This window comes from Eulemur rufifrons, chromosome 6 (genome assembly GCF_041146395.1).
Source record: "Eulemur rufifrons isolate Redbay chromosome 6, OSU_ERuf_1, whole genome shotgun sequence".
Classification (NCBI taxonomy): domain Eukaryota; kingdom Metazoa; phylum Chordata; class Mammalia; order Primates; family Lemuridae; genus Eulemur; species Eulemur rufifrons.
The window spans coordinates 88,734,555-88,756,128 of record NC_090988.1 but is presented as its reverse complement, the minus strand read 5'-3'; the positions used below and the strand labels follow the sequence as shown (position 1 = coordinate 88,756,128).

Below are 21,574 nucleotides of genomic sequence, written 5' to 3'. Positions count from 1 at the left end.
ATCCTGGACTCAAATTCCAAGACACTGCTTTACTGTAAAGAAAAGGTCCGTGTCACTCAATCTCCTTTTCCTTCACTGTCATGACAGAAGAGCTCCACTCTGTCCCCCCAGACTGGGTGCCTGTGACCACCTAAGACACACACTCATGACACTACCCCCACTCCCACAGCTGCCTCCCCTTCCTTCTTTCTTCCCTCTGCTGCTCTTTCCCCATGGCCCAGAATTTAGCTGTTCTGACAGCCACTTATCTGAGACCAGCTTGCGGTCACTTCAGAGAGCAGGGAGTGGCTGCCCACTGGGCCCTGCCTGGGAGTCCCCTTGTCAGTCCCTGATCAGGCGCTGCGCCCTGGAGGCAGTGAGGTCATGTTGCTCTCCTCCCCTCCTCTGCTTCTTGCCAGAATTGCCACTGCAGGTCCTTTTTCTTTCATGGAGCCTGCTGGGTCTTGTCTTACCTCTGCTGAGCTCATCTGGAGTTCTGATTTCTTCCTTCCATGTCAGGCCCTAGGGGTGAGTTGTACCTGACAGGGAGACCCACTTAGGGGCAGTTCCTGTGGGGCCTGGCCTGTGTGGGACCTGTCTCTAGAGTATGCGACTGGCCCAGCAGCCTCCAGCCAGCACCCTCCGAGTGCCCGGCTTCCCTGCAGGGCTGCCTCTCTGTCCCAGCTGCTGCCCGGCTTAGGCCCAGCAGGCGCTGTGAATGGGGGTGGCTGTGCACGGCTCCTCCCGCCAGGGGGACCATGTTTGCAGCTCACTTCCAGCAGAGCCGCCTCAGGCTCTCACCACCTACCCCCCTTCATTCCCTTCTAGGGCGTGGCCCTCCTTATTTATCTAAAGGGCCAATTTAGGAGAATTTTACCCCAGGGGCAAAAGGCCCTTAGGGTAGGTAAGAGGATGGAGGGTAGCCCAGGTACGTTTCCCAGGCCCTGGGTACTTCGGACCCTATGGCTTCTGTTGGGTAGAGGTGACTTTGCTCTGTGTAAATGACCGTGGACCTCGCCCCCACCCCTCAGCCAGGCACCCTTGGCAGGAAGCAGGAGTCCCATTCTCACCCTGACTTGCAGCCTGTCCTCTTGTCAGCTCCTCTTCAAGAAGGGAGTGGGTGGCTCCTGGGGAGCGCTCTGGCCCTCCCGCTAGAGTGAACCGAGCAAGCAGGGGGCTATGCAGAGAGCCAGGGGAGGAGTTCCTACAAACAGCTCTTGGAAAGGGCAGGCAGGGCTCAGATTCCACTCGGCACCCCCTCCCAGAGCCCTTCCTCCCGGGGACTCACCCCACGGCAGCCTTTGGCCCCTCACCTCTCTCCGCTGTTGGTCCTCAGCCCAGGGCAAGCTGCAGTCAGGCCGGGCGGGACGGGCAGGCCAGAGGTCAGCAAGCTCTGAGCAGAGAAGAGCCAGCCAGACCCCAATCCTGTCTCTTGTCCATGCCCTTTGTGATTTCAGTCTTGGTAGAACTTGTATTTGGAGTTTTGTGCTTCAAAGTTTTTGTTTTTGTTTGTTTGGTTTTTGTTTTGAGGGGGTGGGGGGGATACAGAGCAGCTGATCAATTTGTATTTATTTATTTTAACATTTTACTAAATAAAGCCAAATAAAGTCTCTCGGCCTCATGGTGTTGGGTTTGGGGCAGGGGAGGGTGGGCCAGAAACACTCCAGTTCCAGCCTCTGCCCTCCGGACTCGAGCTGCTGGGAGGAGGCTCTTGCCCTTGAGGGCCCAGGCCCTCCTGGGCTCCAGCCAGGCTCGGAACCTCCCCTGCTCAGTGAGGCCCTTATGCCTCAGAAATCCAGCCCTTGATCCCCCAAACCCGGAGGATCGTGAAAAGAATTTTTAAAAACTTTCATTATGAAAAAGGAGTATATAATTGAAGATGGGGGAACCAGCCCCGAACCTGCTGGGGCAGAGGGAAACCAGACCCCAGCCGTAGAATAGCAGCAAGGGGAGGACCCCAGGCCCCACCCCCCAGGGGCTCCACCTTAAATAATTTAAATAGCAGTGATGGTGGGAGGGCGGCAGGGTGGCAAGGTTGCTCCAGTGTCTGCAGGGGTGCACGTGGGAGCCAAGGCGAGGGGCAGGGGTGAGCCCATGCCTGGGAGGCTCAGGCCGGGCTTCGGGGCTGCTGCTGCAGGGCAGTGAGGTATTTGAGGGCCGCAGCCCCGTAGTGGCGAGACAAGTCCTGGTGGAACTCGTCCTTGAGGGCCTGGAGGCAGTCACGATAGGTGGGGCTGGAGCGGAAGCGGGAGATGTCAAGGCTTGGAGCATGGGGCAGGTGGATGGTGAAGGCCTCAGGCAGCACCAGGAACTCATATTCCTGCAGGGCGGGGCAGAGGGACAGAGGTTGCCTGTCTTGGGGGAGACACAGCCTTGGGGATCAGGTTTACTCCGTAGCCCCTAAGAGCTAAAGCAAGGGCCAAAGGGCAGATGACTTCAGTTCTACAGAAGGGAAACTTCTAACAGTGCTGCCTAAGGGTGTGGTCCACCATGCACAGGTGTGGTGAGTTCCCTGGACCTAGAGGTATTCAATCGAAGGTGGCGGCAGCAAGACACCCTGCTCACCTGTGCATCCAGCTCCACGATGTGGGCCACCTTGTTCCAGCCAAAGCCCACGAAGCGGGGGTCATAGCGGGGACAGTCACGAGGCACCACCACGTAGGGCTCGTAGTCGGCTGCCCATTGCACTCGGTATGGGGCCTCAGCCTCCCGCCAGCGGGTGTAGTCTGTGGGTGCATGACCCTGGGGCCACTCGTGGTACCTGTGCAGCAGGGTGGGATGGGGAGCCAGGCTGAGGCCAGGAGCTGAGGGTGGTGGGGGCCGGTGTGGGGAGCAGAGCTGGGCGGAGCAGCAGCCTCTCCTACCTGAAGGTGTGGAGAGCACCCTACCTGAAGGTGTGGAGAGCACCGGCGTCTAGCAAGGCCAGCAGCTCCGCCTTGGAAGTGGGGAAGCTGAAGCGGTAGTGCAGGGTCTCGAATGCCGGCACCACCAGGGCCGCCTTGCGCCGGCTGTCCAGCCCCAGCTGCTCGATGGAGGCCCTGGGGAGCAGCATGCGTGAGCAGGAGAGAAGAGCGGGGCCTCTACTGCCAGCGCCCAGCCAGTGCTGCCACAGGGGCAGTGGCCATGGACCTCATTCCCAAAGGCTGCCTTACCTGATGCCACCCTGATGCCCTGATGGGACACGAGACACAGTGGGGCCGCTGTTGAAGCAGGCCTGGCCCCTCCTATGCTCTGTGGCCATCTATACAGTGTGACACAAACCCCATCGTACAGAGGGCCAAAAGGAGCAGGGCCATACCGGCTGTGGGTCCCCTAGCCCGTCACTGTCCATATCCACCCCTCCACCGTTCCTCTCACTCCCTCCAGGCCCACCTGAGGTAGTCGTAGAGGGAGTAGGCAGGCAGAAAGTCAATGTCACTGAGGAAGACGTAAGGCGTGAGGGCCTGGGCCAAGGCCACGTTGCGGAGCTGGTTGATAGGGTAGAGGGGACCCTCGCGGTACACCACATGGTAAGCCACATCCTGCCGGGCAGAGAGCACTGGGGAGGCCTCCACGAAACGCAGGAACTGCTGGGCCTCTGCGTCTGTCAGGTACAAGGCCAGGCTCATGGGGCCCGGCCAGTGCCTGCACAGGGCTTCTAGCATCTGCAGCCTGGGGCAGGGGCGGGGGGGTGGGCAGGGGTGAGGTCAGCCCCGCCCCGCCCCTCTTGCGCAGGAACGCAGGTAGGACTGGAAACCCCCCCCAAAGCTGCTGGCACCCCCCAAGGGGTGCTGAGCACCTTCCAAACACCTTTCGAGCTGGTCTTATTTAATCTTCCCGCCGACCCTAGCAGCTGGGTACTTTCTCATCTGACAGATGCGAAAACTAAGGGCCGGGGGTATTAAGACTTGCTCATGGCCCCACAGCTACTACGGGACAGTTCCAGGCATCAGAACAACTCCAAAGCCCAAGCTCTTTCCACCGTATCCAGTGTCTCCCACTTCTGGAACTCCTTGAGGGACAGGCAGCTCACTGTCACAGCACCAGGCTACCAGATGAAACCTCCTCTCAGAAACCCCCGATCCTAGCCATGCCATGCTCCCTGGGGATGCCCTCATCGCCCTCACCGGTCCATGGAGAGCTGGGCCACCAGGGTGACATCGTGAGGCCGGGGGGGTGGCGGTTCATGGGGCAGGAAGGTGATGTGCACACGGTGCACAGTGAGCTGCTGCTGCCGGAACTCGAAGCAGGCATCTTCCTCGTCGAGTTGTGCCAGGGCCCGCTGCAACGGACTCGGGTCAGGGAGAGAAGGACTGGCGCTGGGGCAGGACGGCATGTCCCCCAGACGAGGCTGGGTCCCACCAGAGCAGAGAGGGGCAGGGCCTCCACAAGGTAAGGGCAGACGGCTCTCTCTCACCTGCTCAGCCCCAGGCTGGGGCTGGCTGGGGCAGCCAAAGAGCTCTCTCCGCAGCAGGTTCCCATCGTACTCCATGAAGGTCAGGTAGAAGTTGCGGAAGAATTCCACATGCTTGTTCTTCACCCGAAGCTTCTTTGGTGAGTTCCAGTGGATCACCTGGGACACCAGAGGGTGTGCATGGGGGTAGGGGAGCAGGGAGCAGGAGTCCCCATCCTTGGCCCACCACTGCCCCACTCACCTTGAGGTCAGAGGCCTCAGAGTAGCAGCGCTCGGCCAGCGTGTGGTCCGACAGCTGCACGTTCCAGATGCAGGGCAGGGGCTGCACCAGTCCCGGGTGCTCCTTGATCACAGCATTGAAGATGTCCTGGGCAGAGACAGCCATTGCATCTCAGCCCCCAGCCTGCCACCCGCCACCCCCCACCAGGGTTTCCCAGACCTGGTCGGCCAGTGAGGTGGCGGGCAGGGTGAGGAGCTCCCGGCTGGCTGTCACCCTCCACATCTGCTCCCAGCCAGCTCGCCGGAGCCGGTCCAGCTGCAGCAAGATCACACCTGCCGATGGGGAAAAGTTGTCACGCCCACCAGAGATGACCAGCTCCTGGGGGCCAGGGGTCATGAAGGTGTCTTTTGCATGTTTGTTTTTTGACCTATTGGTATTTTCTGACTGTTCAGACGATGATTATGGACTACTTATGTCTACAATCCATCCTCTTGGGAGTGAGGGGAGGCATTGCACACTGCCAGCTTACAGAGCAGCTCCATAGCCATCTTCTCACACTCGGTGACCCCAGTGTGATCATCCCATTTAATGGATGAGAAAACTGAGGCTCAGAGGGACCATGCGAGTTGCCCCAAGTCATCCAGCCTGCACAGGCAATGTTGGAACTGTTTTCTGGCTCCTCATCCAGCGTTGCTCCCATAGCACTATTCTTCCTGGGGGACTTCCTAGCACTCTTTGCCCTGCCCAGCCCCTGGGGCCCGAGGAGCAGCAGCCCACCCCTCCTGCCTCCCCCCACCACTATCCCCACCTGTGTTAAATCCCCGACCCAAGGCAGGCCAGGGCCTGTGGTTCTTCCAGAGGTTGCCCAGGTACCAGTCGCTCTGGTTCTCCACGAGCCCGATCACCTGCTTGTCTGGGAGGGGAGGGCATGAGGGAGCTGCCTGAGGCTGCCATGGGACCTGGGCTCAGGGTTAGACACAGGGGGTCCTGGGCAGGCCAGGGAGGGGGGATGGCTAGGGCAGGGGCCCAAGCCTCTCACCAGAAAAATGAGCAAAGAGTGCCCAGAGCTCCGCGATGTCAGAGGCGAAGGTGACATCCGTGTCCAGGACAACGACTCGGGCCAGGCCAGAGGGTAGGGCGCCAGGCAGCACCAGCTTCATTAGCCCGTAGAGGCCAGAGTAGTGCTTGTTGGGGATCCAGGAGACCTGGGGCTGTGGGGGAAGGGCAGGGCATGAGCTGGCTGAGAAGGGCCTACACGTGCCAGAACATACTCAGAGGGACACAGTGGGGAGAAGGGGTGAACTCCAAAAAGAATGAGGGGTTTGAGCTTCAGTAGGTGTGATGGGACTGCAGCTTCTCTTCCCCCACCCCCCAACGCCCGGGGAGAAAGGAGAGGGATGGGCACAAGTGGCAGGAGTGCAGACGGGCCGGGGCTCCTGCCTTGAGCTCCTCAGCGTCATAAAAGCTGACACGGACAGCGGGCACCATCCACGTGTGGAAGAGCGTCTCCAGGATGCTTCTGGCCACGGCATCAGTCACCAAGTGCAGGTGCAGCGGATTTTTCCTTTTGGGTGGACAGAGAGGAAGCCTGAGAGGCCCCAGCAGGAACAACATGGGACAACCCCCACCCAGGGGGCTCAGAGGTGGAACCACCATCTGCAAAGTGCTTTTCCATACCCAGCTCAGGATATTCTTACAACCACTCTTCAGGAAAGGAAGGGGACACTGTCCTTATGTCACAGATGAAGAAGCTGGAGCTGAGAGCCAGTGACTTGCCCAAGACTTTGTCCCCTCCCCACTGCTGACCCACCTCCAGGGACACCTGCTGTACCTGTAGAAGAGCATGGATTTCACCAGTGTGATGACCTCTCTGCTGGAGTTATGTCCCGCACACACAATGGCCACATGCAAGAGCTGGGGAAAGGACACCCAGGTTGGCAGCAGTCTCATTCCCACCCACTAGGCGGTTGAGCTGGCCTGGGCCGTGTGGCCCCGCCTGGCAGCAGAGCCAGGGAGGAGTTCCGGGAGCGGCAGCAGGATCCAACCCTCCATTTCACACACGGAGAAACTGAGGCCAGGAGCAGAGGAGGTGTGCACCCGGGGCACCCCCAGCTGGCTGGCCAGTGCCAGGGCAGACCCCAGGTGTTGTGATTCCCACAGGTGTCCAGGTGGCTGGGCTGAGGGCGCGGCGCCCCGGGATTCCCACCGCCAGGAGCCGGCGCACCTACCTCGCACTTGGGTGGCAGCTGCGGGCCGCAGTCGGAGCGGTTGTGGCCGCCCTGTTCCGCCAGCGGGTCTCCGTCGAGGGCAGCGGCTCCCCGCAGCCGTCCGTCTGAGGGGATACGTGGCGTGAGCGGGCAGGGGAGGCATCCCGGACCCCCTGGCTCACCCACCCGCTCGCGGCCCTCACAGCCCGGGTCCCCACCGAACAGGAAGAATCCGATCAGCAGCAGCAGCAGCAGCAGCAGCAGCGCGGCGGCCCCCAGCGCCCGGGGACGCCTTCGGGGCAGCATGGCCGCGGGCCGGGGCGCTCAGGGCGGCGCGCGACCCCCGGCTGCCGGCTCCATCGCGGACCCTGCGGGCCGAGGAGGAAGAGAGGAGGCGGCTCAGCCCTGGGCGCCGGGACCCGACGGCCGCCCGCTAGTCCCTCCCGCGCTGCGTCGCCACCCTCACCTGCTCCAGCTGCTCCCGGGCCCCGGCCCTGCGCTCCCAGCAGCCCGCCCGGGAGCGGGACAGGGGAGGCGCGGGCCGGCCCCGCCTCCAACCTGGGTTCAGGTTTCACCTCGGCTCTGCTGAGCTCGAAGGGGCGGGGAGACCCCCCGGGGAGGGGCTGACACCGCCCACTGCCGCGGCCTTCGACGGCCCCCCAGCCTGCGAGGAGCCCGGGGGACCCTCTTTCTAGGCTGCGTTTCCCACCAAGACGCGGCGAAGGTTGGAGGGCGCGGGAGCAGCCACCCAGGAAGGCCCAGTCCCCGCTACCTGGCCTGAGTCCATCCCCCTGCTCCCTGCTTTGGGGCCCCGTCTCCGCCCCCTAACCTCCCCGGGGGAGGGGCCAGTGACCCGGGACCCGGGATCAAAGGGACAGCGCACAACAGGAGTGAGGGGGAGGCGACCGGAATGCTGGGCCGCGGGGGTCGGGGACACCTGCCCTGGGGACGGGAGGCGGGGCCGGCCGAGACCTGCCCGCGAGCCAGCGAACACCTGGAGCCCTCGCCTTCCTCCCCCTACCCGCAGTCCAGGTTGCCTGGCCCTGCCCGGCGGCAGCCCCGGCGCGGCCCGGACAAAGCGCCCTTGTGAAGGCCGCCTCCCTCCCGGTAGCTGGCGAGGGGCCTCTGACGCGGGCGGCCAGGGCTGCCTAGGCAGGGCCGGGATCCACCATCCAGTCTAGACGGCCATGAGCGTGCCGGGCCCTGGCCCGGAGCTCTTCCTCCCTCCTTGTATGCGGCGCGCCCCAGAGCAGGCCCCAGCCGGGCCTCTGGCCCTGGAGCGGGTGGTGGGCACGCTGGACTGTGCACGAGATGAGCGTGCCAGGCCCTGTGCTAAGGGTTTGGCACCCTCGCCTGAGTTCATCCTCACAGCAATCCTATGATGCGGCTTTATCTCCCCCTGAGAGTTGACATGACCTGTTAGACAAGAACGCCCTCTGCCCACGCCCCCCAGCCCCACACCCCTTCCCGGGCTCTGCCCCTTCCTTGCTCTTTGTCCCCAAGGGGCTGCCGCGCCGCCCCAGGACTTGCCCTTGATGTTCCTTCTGCCCCAAACGCAGCTTCTCACAGGGCTGGCTGGCACTCATGGAAAGTTGGAGTCGTTTGTTTGTTTACTGCCTCCTAGACTGGAAGCTGCTCACCAGACGGGGACCTTGTCTGTCTTGGGCTGGGCTGGGCACGGCCTTGCACATACCAACTGCTCAGTATGTGTTGGAAGTGGGTGGGAATGAGAACCCACCCTCCCCTGACCTGGGGCTCGGGCTGTGTCCTTTAGCTCAACCTCCAGCCACAAAAAGTGAGGCGAACCTAAAAGAGCTGTGGAAAAGCTCTGAGACCCCCAAGGCTCCTCTTCAGGCCTTTCCCTGGGGTGGAGGGAAGGTCAGCCTTGGGGCTTTGGAGGCCAGGGCTAACGGTTGCTATGGAGACTGATGGCGGCGCCTTGTATGTCCGCCAGTTGAGAGGAGATGGGCCATGCCGGCTGGGACTTTGAGCCTCCAGCTTCCCTGATCCTCAGCTCTAGCCTGTCGCTGGTGTAGGGGTGGGCGAGTCCCTCCCTAACACCTTCAACAGAGACGGATTGTGGGGTTAAGTGTGAGGGAGGCCTGGCCCAGAGTAAGTCTCCAGTGAGGGGCTGGGAGCTAGCCGCAAGCTGGGACTGCAGATCTCACTGGGTCACTCTTAACACCTGCTTCTCTCCAACCTCACCACGCAGGGAACCCTGAAGTGCTGAGATGCCTGTGGGGCCTCCAGGGGGTGTTCTGGGGCTCGGAGGTGGGAAGGGAGACATATATGGGCATATAACACGGTGCTGTTCCTCTAGGCGTGAGAACCAGTTTGACACGGTTCTGCCCAGGACCTTGCTGTGTGACCTTGGACCAGTCAGGCCCCCTCTGTGGGCCTCTGGTGTCCTCACTGGTGCCTACTGGGCTGATCTATCTCTCTTCCCCTGTGACTTGGGGCAGACTGAAGGAGGGAGGATCCAGCCCAGCCAGGTGGCCGGGTCCAGGCAGGGACCCAGGGAGCAAGGAGGGGCTCCGCTCAAGAGCTTACTGTACACAGGACCACTCTTTGTCTCTGGGGCGTAATCAGTCCCAGGATCTAGAGAGGAAATTCAGGTAGCCTGTTGCTGCCAACCTGGCTCCTCCGCCCAGTCAGGCCTAGAGGGAGGGAGGAGAAACTGGCTCCACCCCCGGCCCCCTTATATTCTGTCCTGAGGAGGCTGCCTCTCTGTCCTCCATGACTCTCTCCTCCCTAGAATCACAGGACCACCAGCCCTGAGAGTGCTGAGGAAACCTCACATTCCCCCTCCTCTCTCTCTCTACTGCAGCCCAGGGAGCACTGGGAGGAGTGGCCAGCCATGAGATCTGGGAAACAAGTTCATTAAGATGGTGGGCTGGAGGCCAGGCATGGCGGCTCACCCTGTGATCCTAGCACTTTTGGAGGCTGAGGTGCGAGGATAGTTTGAGGCCAGGAGCTCAAGACGAGCCTTGGCAACATAGGTAGACCCCATCTCTACAAAAAAATAGAAAACTTAGCCGGGCATGGTGGCATGTGCCTGTAGTACCAGCTTCTTGGGAGGCTGAGGCAGGAGGATCGCTTGAGCCCAGGAGTTTGAGGTTGCAGTGAGCTATGATGACATGACTCCACTGCACTCTAGCCTGGGCAACAGAGGGAGACCCTGTGTCAAAAAGAAAAAGATGGTGGTGCAGATCCTTTTGTGGTTCATAAGCTCAGTGGCTGGATTTTCACATTCATGTGTAAGATGTGCCTCCCTCAAACCTTCTTACTATTGATGGTGGGATGGAGCGAGGAAAGGAGAAAGAGACCCACCTTGGATGCCCTGAGCCCAGGTCCTAATCCCAGTTGCTAACTTGCCTCACGACCAAGGAGCCTCAACATGTCACTGCTTTTGCTGAGCTGTGGGCAGTAGGAGAGAGGTCACTGCCACAGGAGACCTGCCCTGTGGCCCGTTTGGCCAGTGCCTTGCTGTGCCAACTGGGACAAGTTTTTTCCCGTCCTTGGGCTTCTAATTTCCAATCTGTGAACAGGAGTTCATGGCAACCTGGCAAGGTTGCTGGGAAGAGGGTTAGTGAGCCTGGCACCCAGAGGCGGCAAGAAATGATGTTGACTATGCCCATGGCCACCTCCTCTGTTCTCCAGGCTCTTTACCCTTCCTGAGGACCTTGGACACCTTTCCCTGGGTCTTCACTCCCTGGCGTGAGTAGGAAGTGGAAGGGAGGGTTGTGGCTTCTTGGTGAGGTGGGATTCGCATTTTGACTGGGCGTTCTAAAGCGCATGCTTTCCTCATCTGGAGGTAATACCTTGTGGCGCAGGTCAGGTAAAATAACGTACTACTATTCTCAGGCTCCCTAAAGGCGCATGCCACGCCCCCTTCCCCGCAGCCAATCCGCGGCCGTCTCCCCGGAGCGCAAGTTCCCTCCACCTCCGGCCGCTGCTCTCCTGCTGCCCCCCTGCCAGGCAGGCTGCTCGTTTTGGGAAGGGATCCCCAGGAATCGCTCCATGCCTTGGGGTGCAGCTGAGGACTGGGACGTGCATCCGAGGGCCGGAAAGCGCTCGGAGATTAATCCTAAATTCAAGGATCAAGGCTGCTCTCAAAGCATTTTATAGATGGGGAAATCCGAGGCCCCAGGGAGGGCAATTCCCGCGCAGGGTTCCCTGAACGGAGGAGAAGCCGGGACAGTGTTTTCTCCGCGTAGGTGGGAGTGCAGTTGCACGCTCTTGCAGGGCACAGTCTTTGCGGGAGCTGGGGCCGAAGCTGGAGCACTAACTGTGCTGGCTAGGGGATCGACACTGCTCTGGGAGGTTGGGCTCCTTATTGCCTTAGTTTCCCCAGCACTACCTTTGGTGGGGAACGGGAGACGGGGCACTGGGCAAACGCGCGCCTGCTGAGACATAGTCCGAATGCCTTTAAAGGTGCTCCGCGTCTCCCCAAGTCTGACTGAGGCTCCTTTTTTTAAAGGACGCACTACCTCCCAGCCCTCTAAAATCCTGTCCGCCCGTTCGAGCCTCTCGGCGTTCTATTGGAAAGACTCAGCCCTCCTGCTCCCTTCTCTAGAATGAACTGCTCAGACTGCCGCCGAGCTTTCCGAAGTGTTAACTGCGCGGGCGCAAGCGCAGCCAACCCGGAAAACGCAAGAACTGGGCCCCGACGACGTAGGGCGGGCCGGGGGCGGAGAGTGTGTTAACCAATGACTTGAAGGAGTGCGGGGGGCGGGTTTAGGCCCGCAGTTGCTAAGCCCTACCCACGTGGGAGGTGATTTAAGAGATGGGGTGAAAGGTGGTTCAATGGCTCTTCAAGTCACTATCCTTTTGGTCCGCGGAAGTTAAGTAACCGAGAGGCGGGCCTAGGACCGGAAGCAGGAAGGAGGGCGCAGGAAGCAGGGCGCCGCAGCCAGTCGTACTGTCGGTCCGTGAGTCTGTCGGTGCCGAGAGCAGGATGGAGAAGCTGCGGCTTCTGGGCCTCCGCTACCAGGAGTACGTGACTCGTCACCCGGCCGCCACGGCCCAGCTGGAGACAGCAGTGCGGGGCCTCAGTTACCTGCTGGCAGGTGCTACCCTGACCTTTGATCCATCCCTTGGGGGCCCTGACCTGTGACCCCAGTGGGCCCCTTCCTTGCGGAGTCAGGGTAGTGATCGCTGTGCTTGAGAAGTCCCGTCCAGGTTCCCGTAGGGAGCAGGGAGGAGACGTCGGGGACCCGAAGATGAAGGGTTAGGCAAACGCTCACCGACGCCTTCTTCTATACCTTCTTCCCAGGTCGATTCGCGGATTCGCACGAGCTATCAGAGCTGGGTGAGCTGGGCTCTGGGATGAATGGGTAGAGGGGTGGCCCCGGCCCGGGAGAGCTTCCCAGAGCGGGTGGCTACCACAGCTCGAGGTCCTAGGCTGCCCGTTAGATCACGCTGTGCTGTGACTGAATTAGACAAAAGTCTTTTGTCCCCTATCCTGGGCCCCCCATGTCCCCAGGTTAGGAGACATGTTTGGGGACCTTGATGAGTGTTCACTGCTGGTCAGGCACTGGGCCAAGCGCCTTTCCTGCCTTTGCCAGTTAATCCTCCCTACCCTTAAATGAGGTGGGTACTGCTATTGTTCTTGCTGCCCAGTTAAGGGAACAGAAGTGCAGTGAGGTTAGGGAACAGTTGCTGATAATCCCAGAACTAAGATTCAAATCCCGATCTCCCAGATTCCAGGATTTCCAGACTGTAACTGTCTCAGGAGCATTTGCCCAGTGAGTACTGGAGGTGACAGTCCTGAAAGGGTTTGGAAAGGTGGAGATGGAGTAGACTCTCAGGGACAGACTGCAGAGAGGGCAAAGGCCAGGAGGTGGGACCACACATCTGTAGCTGTTGGAGTGCAGTGGGCAGTTGTAGGCAGCTGGACAGTCAGTGCTATCCTGCAGGGCAGTAGCTGGTTTGGCACTGAGCTCAACCCATCCTCTCTTGGTCCAACCACCCATGCAAGATCATATTGGGGAGTGTGGAGTGCCAAGAAAGTGGGCGGAGAGGCAGATTGGTTTTTACATAATCTGTGGGTGTTTGAGCACAGCAGGTGACAGGTGATCCCTGCAGCTCTGGGGAGAAGGTGAGAGGGGTGGAGGCTGCAGAGCCAGCCCCTCAAGCCCACCCTCTACCCCTCAGTGTACTCCGTCTCTAACCTGCTCGTGCTGCTCAATGACGGGATCCTACGGAAGGAGCTTCGGAAAAAGTTGCCTGTGGTGAGAATTCTGTCAGGAACTGAGGGCGGGAAGCACAGGGACTCAGAAATGAAATAGCAACAACCAGCCCATGTGTGCAGCACATGCTGTGGTCTCAGAGTGTGAGGCATGCCTTTGCCCGTCTGAGCCTCAAACCGTCTCATTAGATGAGGTGTAGAAGTGTTAGCGACCTTGTCTCAGTTGAAGAGACTGAGCTTCAGAGAGGTGGAGTCAGCTATCCCAGGTCACCCAGCCTGCTGGTGGTGGAGTCGGTGTTTGAACTCAGGCCTGCACACTTAGGCTTAGAAAGGGGAGAATTCACATCTCTTGTCAGAGGACCCCCCCTCCCCCTGCCCAACGAGGAGGGCCAGGTCCTAGGGGAAGCCCCCTGACCTCTTGGCCTGGGGTTCTTGCAGTCGCTGTCCCAGCAGAAGCTGCTGACATGGCTGAGCGTGCTGGAGTGTGTGGAGGTGTTCATGGAGATGGGGGCTGCCAAGGTGTGGGGAGAAGTGGGCCGCTGGCTTGTCATCACCCTTATCCAGCTGGCCAAGTACGTTGGGACTGTGGAGGGCAGGACCTGGGTGGGGTGAGTGGGGGTGACACAGGCCAGCTGTACAGATGCCGCCCAGCACGGCACCCCTGCCAGCTAGCCATCTCCCCCTAACCCAGCCATACTCCCTGACCCAGGGCTGTACTGCGGATGTTCCTGCTGATCTGGTTCAAGGCTGGCCTCCAGACCTCACCCCCCATCGTTCCGCTGAACAGAGAGACCCAGACACAGCCCCCGGGTGAGCTGCTTCCCTGCTCTGGAGTAGAATGGGGCATAGGACTAATTAGTGGCTTTAGACTCCCCCAGTGTGAACACAGTGTTGTCTGTTTATGGAGCACATCTATCCCTGTCAGCTGGTTTTATTCTCATCACCCTGTATTCTGCAAAAAAGAAAACGAAAGGTTAAGTTAGGGATAAAATCAGAACTTGAACTCAGAACTTCTGATGCCAGGGTCCTTGTTCATTGTTTTGGTCTGCAGGAAGAGGGAACAGAGCAGGAGATAGGGGCTGCCAGCCTAGTCTCTGGGCCTGCTTCTGTAGCAAGAGCTGCAGCCTCAAGAGGCAGGATACCCAGCACTTGTCAGCCTCTGGGCCTCACTTCTGACCTTGGTGGGGACAGTTCTTTGCGTCTATCCATGGTCATGTTGAAAGCAAAGGATTGAGAAGATATGACTGTTTGCTCCAGTGCCTGGGAAGCCGAGGTTCTTGGCTGGCTCTGGCCACAGATGCTGCTGACCTTTCCCCGGGCAAGGGAGGGTTGCAAAACGCTTATGTCCCACATTGAGCCACAGCCACTGGCTGTAGTTTCCTTGACTCAGCCGCAGCCTCTGTACAAGCTCATCTGATCTCCCTCATCCCTGAGTGTTCACCGCACACATGTTCTTTGCAGGCTGTACTGGAAACACGTCCCTCTGACAGTAGGGCCTTCTGTCTGTCCCTGCTAGATGGTGACCACAGCCCTGGCAGCCAGGAGCAGTCATATGTGGGCAAGCGGTCAAACCGAGTGGTGCGCACCCTCCAGAACAGTGAGTGGAGGATGTGGCCGGCCTGGGCACGAAGGTGTTGGGGTCCGCCTGGCCTGAGGGATTGGCTTCCATCGGTGTCCACCTTCCTCCTGCTCCGCCCTGGGCCTGGCTCGCTCATCGGCTACCCTTTCATTCTAGCTCCGTCCCTGCACTCAAGGCACTGGGGAGCTCCCCAGCAGTGGGAGGGACGGCAGCAGCAGCGCCAAGAGGAGCTGAGCCCCACCCCCACCCCGCTGGGGCTGCAGGAGACCATCGCAGAGTCCTTGTATATTGCGCGGCCGCTGCTGCACTGTATCCTTAGCGTGGGGTGGGGCCAGCACCTTGGGCAGGGGATCGATTTGGGCGTGGGCTGACCCGGGCCCCTGTGCTGGAGACATCCTTGACGCCTTGGCCGTCAGTGCTCAGCCTGGGCCTGTGGGGTCAGCGGTCGTGGAAACCCTGGCTCCTGTCTGGTGTTGTGGACGTGACCAGGTGAGCCTGGGCGTGCCTGTGGGCCCCCCTCTGCACTGGGCTTTCCGTGACGGGGCTGGCCTCACCTAGGCGGGGCGGGCAGCAGCCCCTGCTCCTCCCAGTGCTGCCCTTGTGGACACCCAGCCCAGATCAAGCCTCTGGCCCTAACCATGTCCCCTGTCTCCCAGTCTGAGCCTCCTGAGCGACAGAAAGGGCCTGACCCGGAGGGAGCGGCTGGAGCTGCGGCGCCGGACCATCCTGCTGCTCTACTACCTGCTGCGCTCCCCGTTCTATGACCGCTTTTCCGAGTAAGGACCTGGCCCCTACCTGTAGCAGGGAAGAGGGCAGAGAAGCAGGCCCGGGCTCTAGCCGCTGTTGATGCCTTCCCTTCTCCCCCGTTCCGCCATCTGGGGTTCACTGAGCACCCACTCTGTGTGTCTGAGGGGCAGGGCTGAGGACATTGCCAGGAGGCCCACCGGGACGGAGCAGGTGCGGGCTGTCCACAGCCTCTAGCTCATTCCCACACCTTCCTGCCGAACGGTGGCGATTATCCCCACTGCTCAGAGGAGGCCCTTGAGGTTCAAGGATGTTGGGCAACTTAGCCCAGCCAGCAGAGCTAAATCCCAAATCCACGCTCTCTCCTGGCTGTCCCTGCTTTGCCCAGAGCCCCCAGCCTCAGCCCAGAGAGGCCTGCTGGGGGTGCGTGGGGGTGGTCCGGGGCCAAGTCCCCCAGGGCCTGCCAGGATGACTTTGGGAGGTCAGACCGAGATGTGAGGAGGGGCCCTGTGCAGCAGTGAGGCCGGGAGACAGACAAGGCTCCCGGGACGCCCTTTGTCTGGGACTTAGCGAACACTTCTTAAAAACTGGAATAGTAACTGGAGTTGCATTTAACATCCAGTCTCTGTTTTCCGAGAGTAGGAAGTAAGCTTGTATCATATTTACTACGACCTCGGTGAAAGTGACTTAGCAGGGCCGTTCCCGTAGGCCTGAAGCCAAACCTATTCTGTGCTCGAGAGAAAACATTCCAGAGACTCACACGTATCATAAGGAACAACCCCCTCCCCCCCCCATTGCTTGCGCTTCACAGAGAGCCTTGCAGCCCTCGTGTCCCCCACCTGAGGAATTGTGAGGTGACGGGAGTTGCAGAGACGGCCCCACGCCACACACCCTCCTGTCCCTGCCTTTCCTACTGCCCGCCCGGTGTCTGAGAGCTGAGAAATCCGTCAGGGAGACCAGGCGGGAGCAGGCCTGGACGGAACATTCCTGTCTTCCTCTCTCCGTGTGGTCTCGGGAGCCAGGCTGCCTTCCACACGTGTGACCTCGGGCAGTTATTTGACCTCTCTGCGCCTCGCTTCCTCATCTGTAAAGTGGGGATGACGAGGGAACCCACCTCATAGGGCTGCTTAGGGGTCATGTGACTTAAAACATACGGTAGTGCCTGGTATGGAGTAAGCGCTTAATAAGTGTTATGTCTTATTTCTCCTGCTATCATCAACATCACCATCATCTCACTCTGAGTTCCCCTGTGGGAAACACTCATCTCTTACAAAACTAGACCTTTGCCCTGTCCCCTTGCACTGAGCCAGCTCGCCCTCCTCAGCACTGTGTCCCCTCCCAGGCCCTGACTCCCCTCTCCACTGGCTTGTGACGTTTCCATGTGGCGTGGCTCTTCTGCTGGACTGGGGGCTTCTCGAGGGCAGGGTGGGGTTGTCTTCCCCTTTGAACCCTCCACCATGCCACCTGTCTCTGCTCCGTGCACGGCCCTTGGGAAGCATTTATTGCTGGATGTCAGCAGAAGGGAAACGAGGGGGAAGAAGAAGGGGGAGGAGGCTGGCTGTGAGGTGCTGCGAGTAAGTGGCCCACTGCAGCCGAGCTGTGGGCATCCCAGAGCTGGTGGGGAGGGCAGAGCCTGGAGCCAGCCCCAGAGATCTCGCCCTTGTGGGCTGGGCCCTATCCTAGCTCCTGAAAGTTGCTGTTTGTCTTTTGCGATGCACTGTGTTTAGTTGGGTGGTCGGGGAAGGCTCTCCAGCCTCCTCGCTGGCAGGGACCCCCCCTCCCTGACTCAGCCTTGTCCCCGTTATCGCCTCCACCCAGGGCCAGGATCCTCTTCCTGCTGCAGCTGCTGGCTAACCATGTCCCCGGCATCGGCCTGGTCGCAAGTAAGCAGGGGCGATGATTGTAGAGTGTGGTCGCATGTGTGGCCCATCTCCTTGTTCTCTGTCTCCTTGTCGTTTGATTCTTGGCATAGTGGGGAGAGGAAGCCCGGAAGTCAGGGTTGAGCCATAGAGCCAGGGGTGGCTGGAACGAGGATGTCCCATGGGGGAGTGGGGTATCTCTAGACCACGTGGGGCCATCAGCCTTTTTCCTGTCGCAGTATCCTGGCGCGATGCGGGACCGTCTCATCTAAAGGGGGTTGTATGGCAGGGGAGGGGCCAGCAACCTGCTTTGAGATCCCACCTCGGCAGAGCCACTGGGGTCCTTGTCTGTAAATGGGGAAGCAGCAGGGCTCCCGGCCATGCAGGGGTGAGGAGTTGCGTTGGTGGAGCAGGGCAGAGTGGAGTCCGGCCCCTGCCTCACTCGTTCCTGTCTCTCGTTGCAGGGCCACTCATGGATTACTTGCCCACCTGGCAGAAAATTTATTTCTACAGTTGGGGCTGACAGACATCCCGGGAGTGGGGCGTGGGGCAGGGCGGCGTGCTCTGCTGTGCTGGGCAGGGGGTGCCTCAGCCCGTCCGTCCCCTGGGCCCCTCTTCCCTAATAAAACTGACTCTGGCGTGTCCCAGCATGCAGCCTCTCTGTGCCCACCGCCCCAACCCCAGGCTCTGCACACAGCCAGGGAGGCACTGCCTTTAGTCCGGTGGTCGCGAAAGCTTTCCAGCCTCCTCATTTGCAGGGACCCTCCCCCACAACTCACGAACTCATACCCTCCTAATACCCTCTTGACTCGGACTGCACCCTCCTGTGGTGGAGCCACCAGCCCTTGGTCGCTGGCCCAAGAGGGTGCCATTAGGACTGGGATCCAGGCTCCTCTGACCACAGGAAGCTGCGACTTAACTCACAGAGCGTGGGGAGCTGCTGGCCCCACAGCCGCAGGAGCAAACGCTGCTGCTCGCCCCGGTGAAGACAGACAAGGCTGAAGCAGGCTCCCGGCGTGTCTTCTGGCCAGCGCCTGTGTCTCTCCCTGCCCAGCAAGGCCCTGTGGCTCCAGCAGCCTCAGGCTGTGGTGCTGCCAGCCCCCACCGTGACGGAGCCTGGTGAAGGGTGAGCCCAGCTGTGGCGCAAAGCCTCACCTCTAGCCCCGAGTCCTCAGTTGGGAGTGAAAGGCTTTTCTCCTGGGGCCGGTGCTGGGTAGAGAATGGGAGCCAGCGAGGCTCTGGGAGAAAGACAGGTGCGAGTTCAGGGACGCAGGCTGGGGTCTCCCCCACACTCACCCTCTGGCTCTGGGGGGCCAAGTTTGCCTGGAGCCATGTGGGCTGCCATGGCGGGGGGGCCTGGACCAGGCAGGCCTTGGACTGGGCTTTCCTGCCAGTCTCAGCCACGGCCCTGCTCCCCATGTCTGTGCCAGAGCAGCCTCCTGCTGCAGTTCCCAACCAGACGGGTGGCCCCTTGGGCTCCCAGTGGGCTCTGTCTGTACCTGGGTCCTCTACGCCGTGCCCCTCCCAGACACCCTGGGAGGAGCCACGTCACCCTGACACTGCTTCCCCCAAAGTGCCTCTGAGGAGTGCCAGTCCTGACACATCGAGTCTGTCAGGGTCAGAGCTCTGGCTCCAGTGACCCTCGTCTCCATTTAACAAGCGCTTCCGGGCACTTGCTGTGCAGTGGGCTCTGCGCGTGGGCTGTGCAGGCAGAAAGGAGCGACACACCGTTTCCTGCCCTCGGGCCCTTGCCAACCAAGGGGGAGCCTGGTGGTGTGTAAACACAGGTGCTGCGTGGGGGTCACGGCAAGTAGCGTGTGCAGGATGCAGTGTGGCTTGGGGGTGGCCCAGCAGTGGTGACCTTGCCTGGAGTGGCGATGGGCAGTGAGGAGACTCCTTGGGCTTCATCAGTGACGCCGTCATTCACACAGGCTCTGACACTGTTTGCACCGCGTGTCGGTTGGCTGCGGGCAGCCCAGGAGCAGAGGCTGTGTGCAGGAGCAGCCTGTGTGCTGTCAGCAGTGTCGCGGTGGTGTGCAGTGATGGGAGGTTGCTGATGGGAGGGCACAGTGGAGCAGGGCAGGAGCAGGTGTCAGGAGACTGGAGGAAGGTCAGGGCCCAGTCAAACGGGGTGTCACCTACCCGAGCAGGAAACTCGGACCTGGTCTGTGGGAGGTGGGGGGCGGGGGGCAGGGGCCTTGTGGAATGGACCGGTGGGCAGAGATGGGAGGATGGGGCCCTGGACTGGAGGCAGAGACCTGCACGGTGGGAGGGGCTGGACTAAGGCCATGGCCGGGGGGGTGGGGGGGCGCTGGGAGAGCAGGTGTAACCCAGGCACGCCTTTGGGAGTGTTGTAGACAGGAAGAGCGTGGCACCCAGGGGACAAGGAGTGGGAGGGATGTGAGGGGCTTATGGAGTTAGGCAGAGCAGACAGAATTCCTGGTTCCTTGCTGGGGACACAGCATGCTGAGGCAGGTTTATGGGAGATGGGTTGTCCCGAAGACATACATAGGGCGGTGACCGCTGGGAGGTTAGCGTGTGGGCTGGGGCACAGGGGAGTGGACCCGGCTGAAGGAACCACTGGAACTTGTTGGCCTCCGGGATGCTCAGGGCCAGGAGCATGAATGAGGCCACTTGAGGACCCAGGGCTGGAAACAAGGGCCGTCCCTCTCTGGGCCCTCTCAGCACTTAGAGGAGAATGGCTTACGCACCCAGCAGGTCTGCCGTCTCTGAATCAACAGGATTACCAAAGCCACAGACCCCACGGACCTGGAGCAGGGCCAGAGACTTGGTTTCCAAAGCTTGCCGTGGTTCTAAAGCGAGGAGCTGCTCTGCGTTCACAAGTGGCTGGGCCTGGCTGCAGAGTCAGAGAACCAGGAACCAGAGAGCCTGCCAGTGGTGGCCACAGCTTTGCCTCGGGCCTCGAAGGGACCGCCTCCAGTGTACCCTCATGTGGCATCCGCTCACTGAGGACCTCCCGGGCACCCAGTGCTGGAGACTGCACAGTGAACAAAAGCGTCCCTGCCCTCCTGAAGCTTATCCTCTAGGCGGCAGGTCCAGAGCTTTGCCACCTCACTTGGAAGCCCCAGTGCTGGCAGCAGGGCACGGGCAGCCCTGGACAGGCTGTTCTGAGCTGCAGGGAGCACAGTGGGAAAGGCCTCGGCGAGCTGCGAGGAGACAAGAGGCTCCCTCTCCTGGTGGACCCTGAGCTGGTGAGCCTAAGTGACCCACCCTGGGCTTTGCAACCCGCAGGACCCTCCCAAGACTACCGAGAGGTCAGCGGTGGGGCTGGGGGTGGCGTGGGGACAGAAGGGGGTGCTGGCTGGGAACGTTGGGCCTCTGGGTGGTGAGGATGTGGTGACCTGTGTGGAGGGCCTACTGTGTGCCAGACCTTTAGTGCACTACGCACATCACTTCACAGACGAGAGACAGGCACACAGAGGTGACTTGACTTTTCCCGCTAGCAAGAGGGAAGGTCAGGACTTGAACTGAGATCTGACTCCAAGGTCAGTGCCCTTAACCCTCAGGCAGTGACATTAGAACAAGATCTGGTTTGGCACCTCGTGGCCTACAGCACCAGTAGAATGAACAAAACCCAAACCGCAGCGTGGTTTCTGGCCCTGCCCTAGCTCGGGCCACCGCGGAACCAATGCCCTTTGTGAGGTGGCGGGCGCTGGCGGCAGGTTCCGTCCTGCCAGGGGCGGGGTGGGGCCCTGTAGGCGATGGTTCTCGCCATGCTGGAGGCTCTGTACCCCAGGGCTGGGCTCAGCCTCTTCCTCCTCTACCTCATGCTGGCAGCCGCACTCCTCCGCCCCCAGCCCCTGAGGTAACTCCCGGGGTGCAGAGGGTCAGGGCACAACAAGGCCCCTCCGCGGAGGAGAGGCTGGCCCTGTTACCCTGGGACTCAGGGGGACTTGCTGAGTCCCCCACCCTGGGCTGTTGTCCCCTTCACAAGGGGGTGGCAGAGGCCTTCGGGGCCAGGGCTGAGCACCCCCAACATCTCCCACAGGTCTCAGCGATCTGTTCCTGAGGAATTCTCAGCCCCCCTGGAACTGTCACAGCCACTGTCGGGACTGGTGGACGGTAATACTTCACCCCTGCCCTCCCCTCGCCCCCCTGCTTTCCAGCCTCTTCTCATCCCAAACAGCGTCTGTTCTAGGGTGGCCTCAGTCCAGTCAAAACTAGCTTCTCCCACTCATACCCTCTGTTCTCTCTTTAGACTATGGGGTCCGGCCCAAGCACCCGTGGCCACGAGGGCCCCGGCCCCTCCTCTCCCGGGCCCAGCAGCGCAAGCGGGACGGGCCGGACATGGCCGAGTATTACTACGACGCACACCTGTGATGCGAACCCCCCATAAAACTGTTCTGTGCAGCAAGGGCTTGGCTTTCCTGGGGCAGAAGCGA

The 21,574-nt window shown here is 60.8% G+C and overlaps 3 protein-coding genes and 1 pseudogene across 5 annotated transcripts; 3 read left to right on the top strand and 1 right to left on the bottom strand.

Moving 5' to 3' along the window:
- Window positions 1-2,012: 2,012 nt before the first annotated feature.
- On the bottom strand, window positions 2,013-7,331 carry LARGE2 (LARGE xylosyl- and glucuronyltransferase 2). Its single transcript, XM_069471274.1, has 15 exons — window positions 7,266-7,331; window positions 7,018-7,167; window positions 6,821-6,924; window positions 6,424-6,506; window positions 6,033-6,156; window positions 5,632-5,803; window positions 5,401-5,505; window positions 4,812-4,924; window positions 4,614-4,739; window positions 4,380-4,531; window positions 4,086-4,250; window positions 3,352-3,630; window positions 2,868-3,017; window positions 2,545-2,740; window positions 2,013-2,299 (listed from the first exon to the last, which is right to left on the bottom strand). The coding sequence occupies exons 2-15, from the start codon at window positions 7,103-7,105 to the stop codon at window positions 2,087-2,089; spliced, it is 2,070 nt and encodes a 689-aa protein (XP_069327375.1). The 5' UTR covers window positions 7,106-7,167; window positions 7,266-7,331; the 3' UTR covers window positions 2,013-2,086.
- A 2,366-nt stretch (window positions 7,332-9,697) lies between these two features.
- On the top strand, window positions 9,698-18,113 carry PEX16 (peroxisomal biogenesis factor 16). 3 transcript variants are annotated; one of them, XM_069471277.1, is made up of 12 exons: window positions 9,698-9,747; window positions 10,460-11,868; window positions 12,075-12,110; window positions 12,956-13,032; window positions 13,428-13,561; window positions 13,699-13,799; window positions 14,506-14,586; window positions 14,725-14,877; window positions 14,985-15,057; window positions 15,225-15,344; window positions 17,131-17,195; window positions 17,636-18,113. In XM_069471277.1, the coding sequence occupies exons 2-12, from the start codon at window positions 11,757-11,759 to the stop codon at window positions 17,692-17,694; spliced, it is 1,011 nt and encodes a 336-aa protein (XP_069327378.1). In that variant the 5' UTR covers window positions 9,698-9,747; window positions 10,460-11,756; the 3' UTR covers window positions 17,695-18,113. The 3 variants fall into 3 exon arrangements, with proteins under 3 accessions (XP_069327378.1, XP_069327377.1, XP_069327379.1); XM_069471276.1 differs by lacking the exon at window positions 9,698-9,747 and having other exon boundaries at window positions 10,458-10,516; window positions 11,280-11,868; XM_069471278.1 differs by lacking the exon at window positions 9,698-9,747 and adding an exon at window positions 12,502-12,546 and having other exon boundaries at window positions 11,844-11,868.
- LOC138385646 (small nucleolar RNA U13) lies at window positions 10,009-10,102 on the top strand (annotated as a pseudogene).
- Window positions 18,114-20,893: 2,780 nt separating the features above from the next.
- FREY1 (Frey regulator of sperm-oocyte fusion 1) lies at window positions 20,894-21,512 on the top strand. Its single transcript, XM_069469868.1, has 3 exons — window positions 20,894-20,997; window positions 21,181-21,254; window positions 21,391-21,512. Exons 1-3 carry the CDS (start codon window positions 20,894-20,896, stop codon window positions 21,510-21,512), a joined length of 300 nt encoding a protein of 99 aa, XP_069325969.1.
- The last annotated feature ends 62 nt before the right edge of the window (window positions 21,513-21,574 follow it).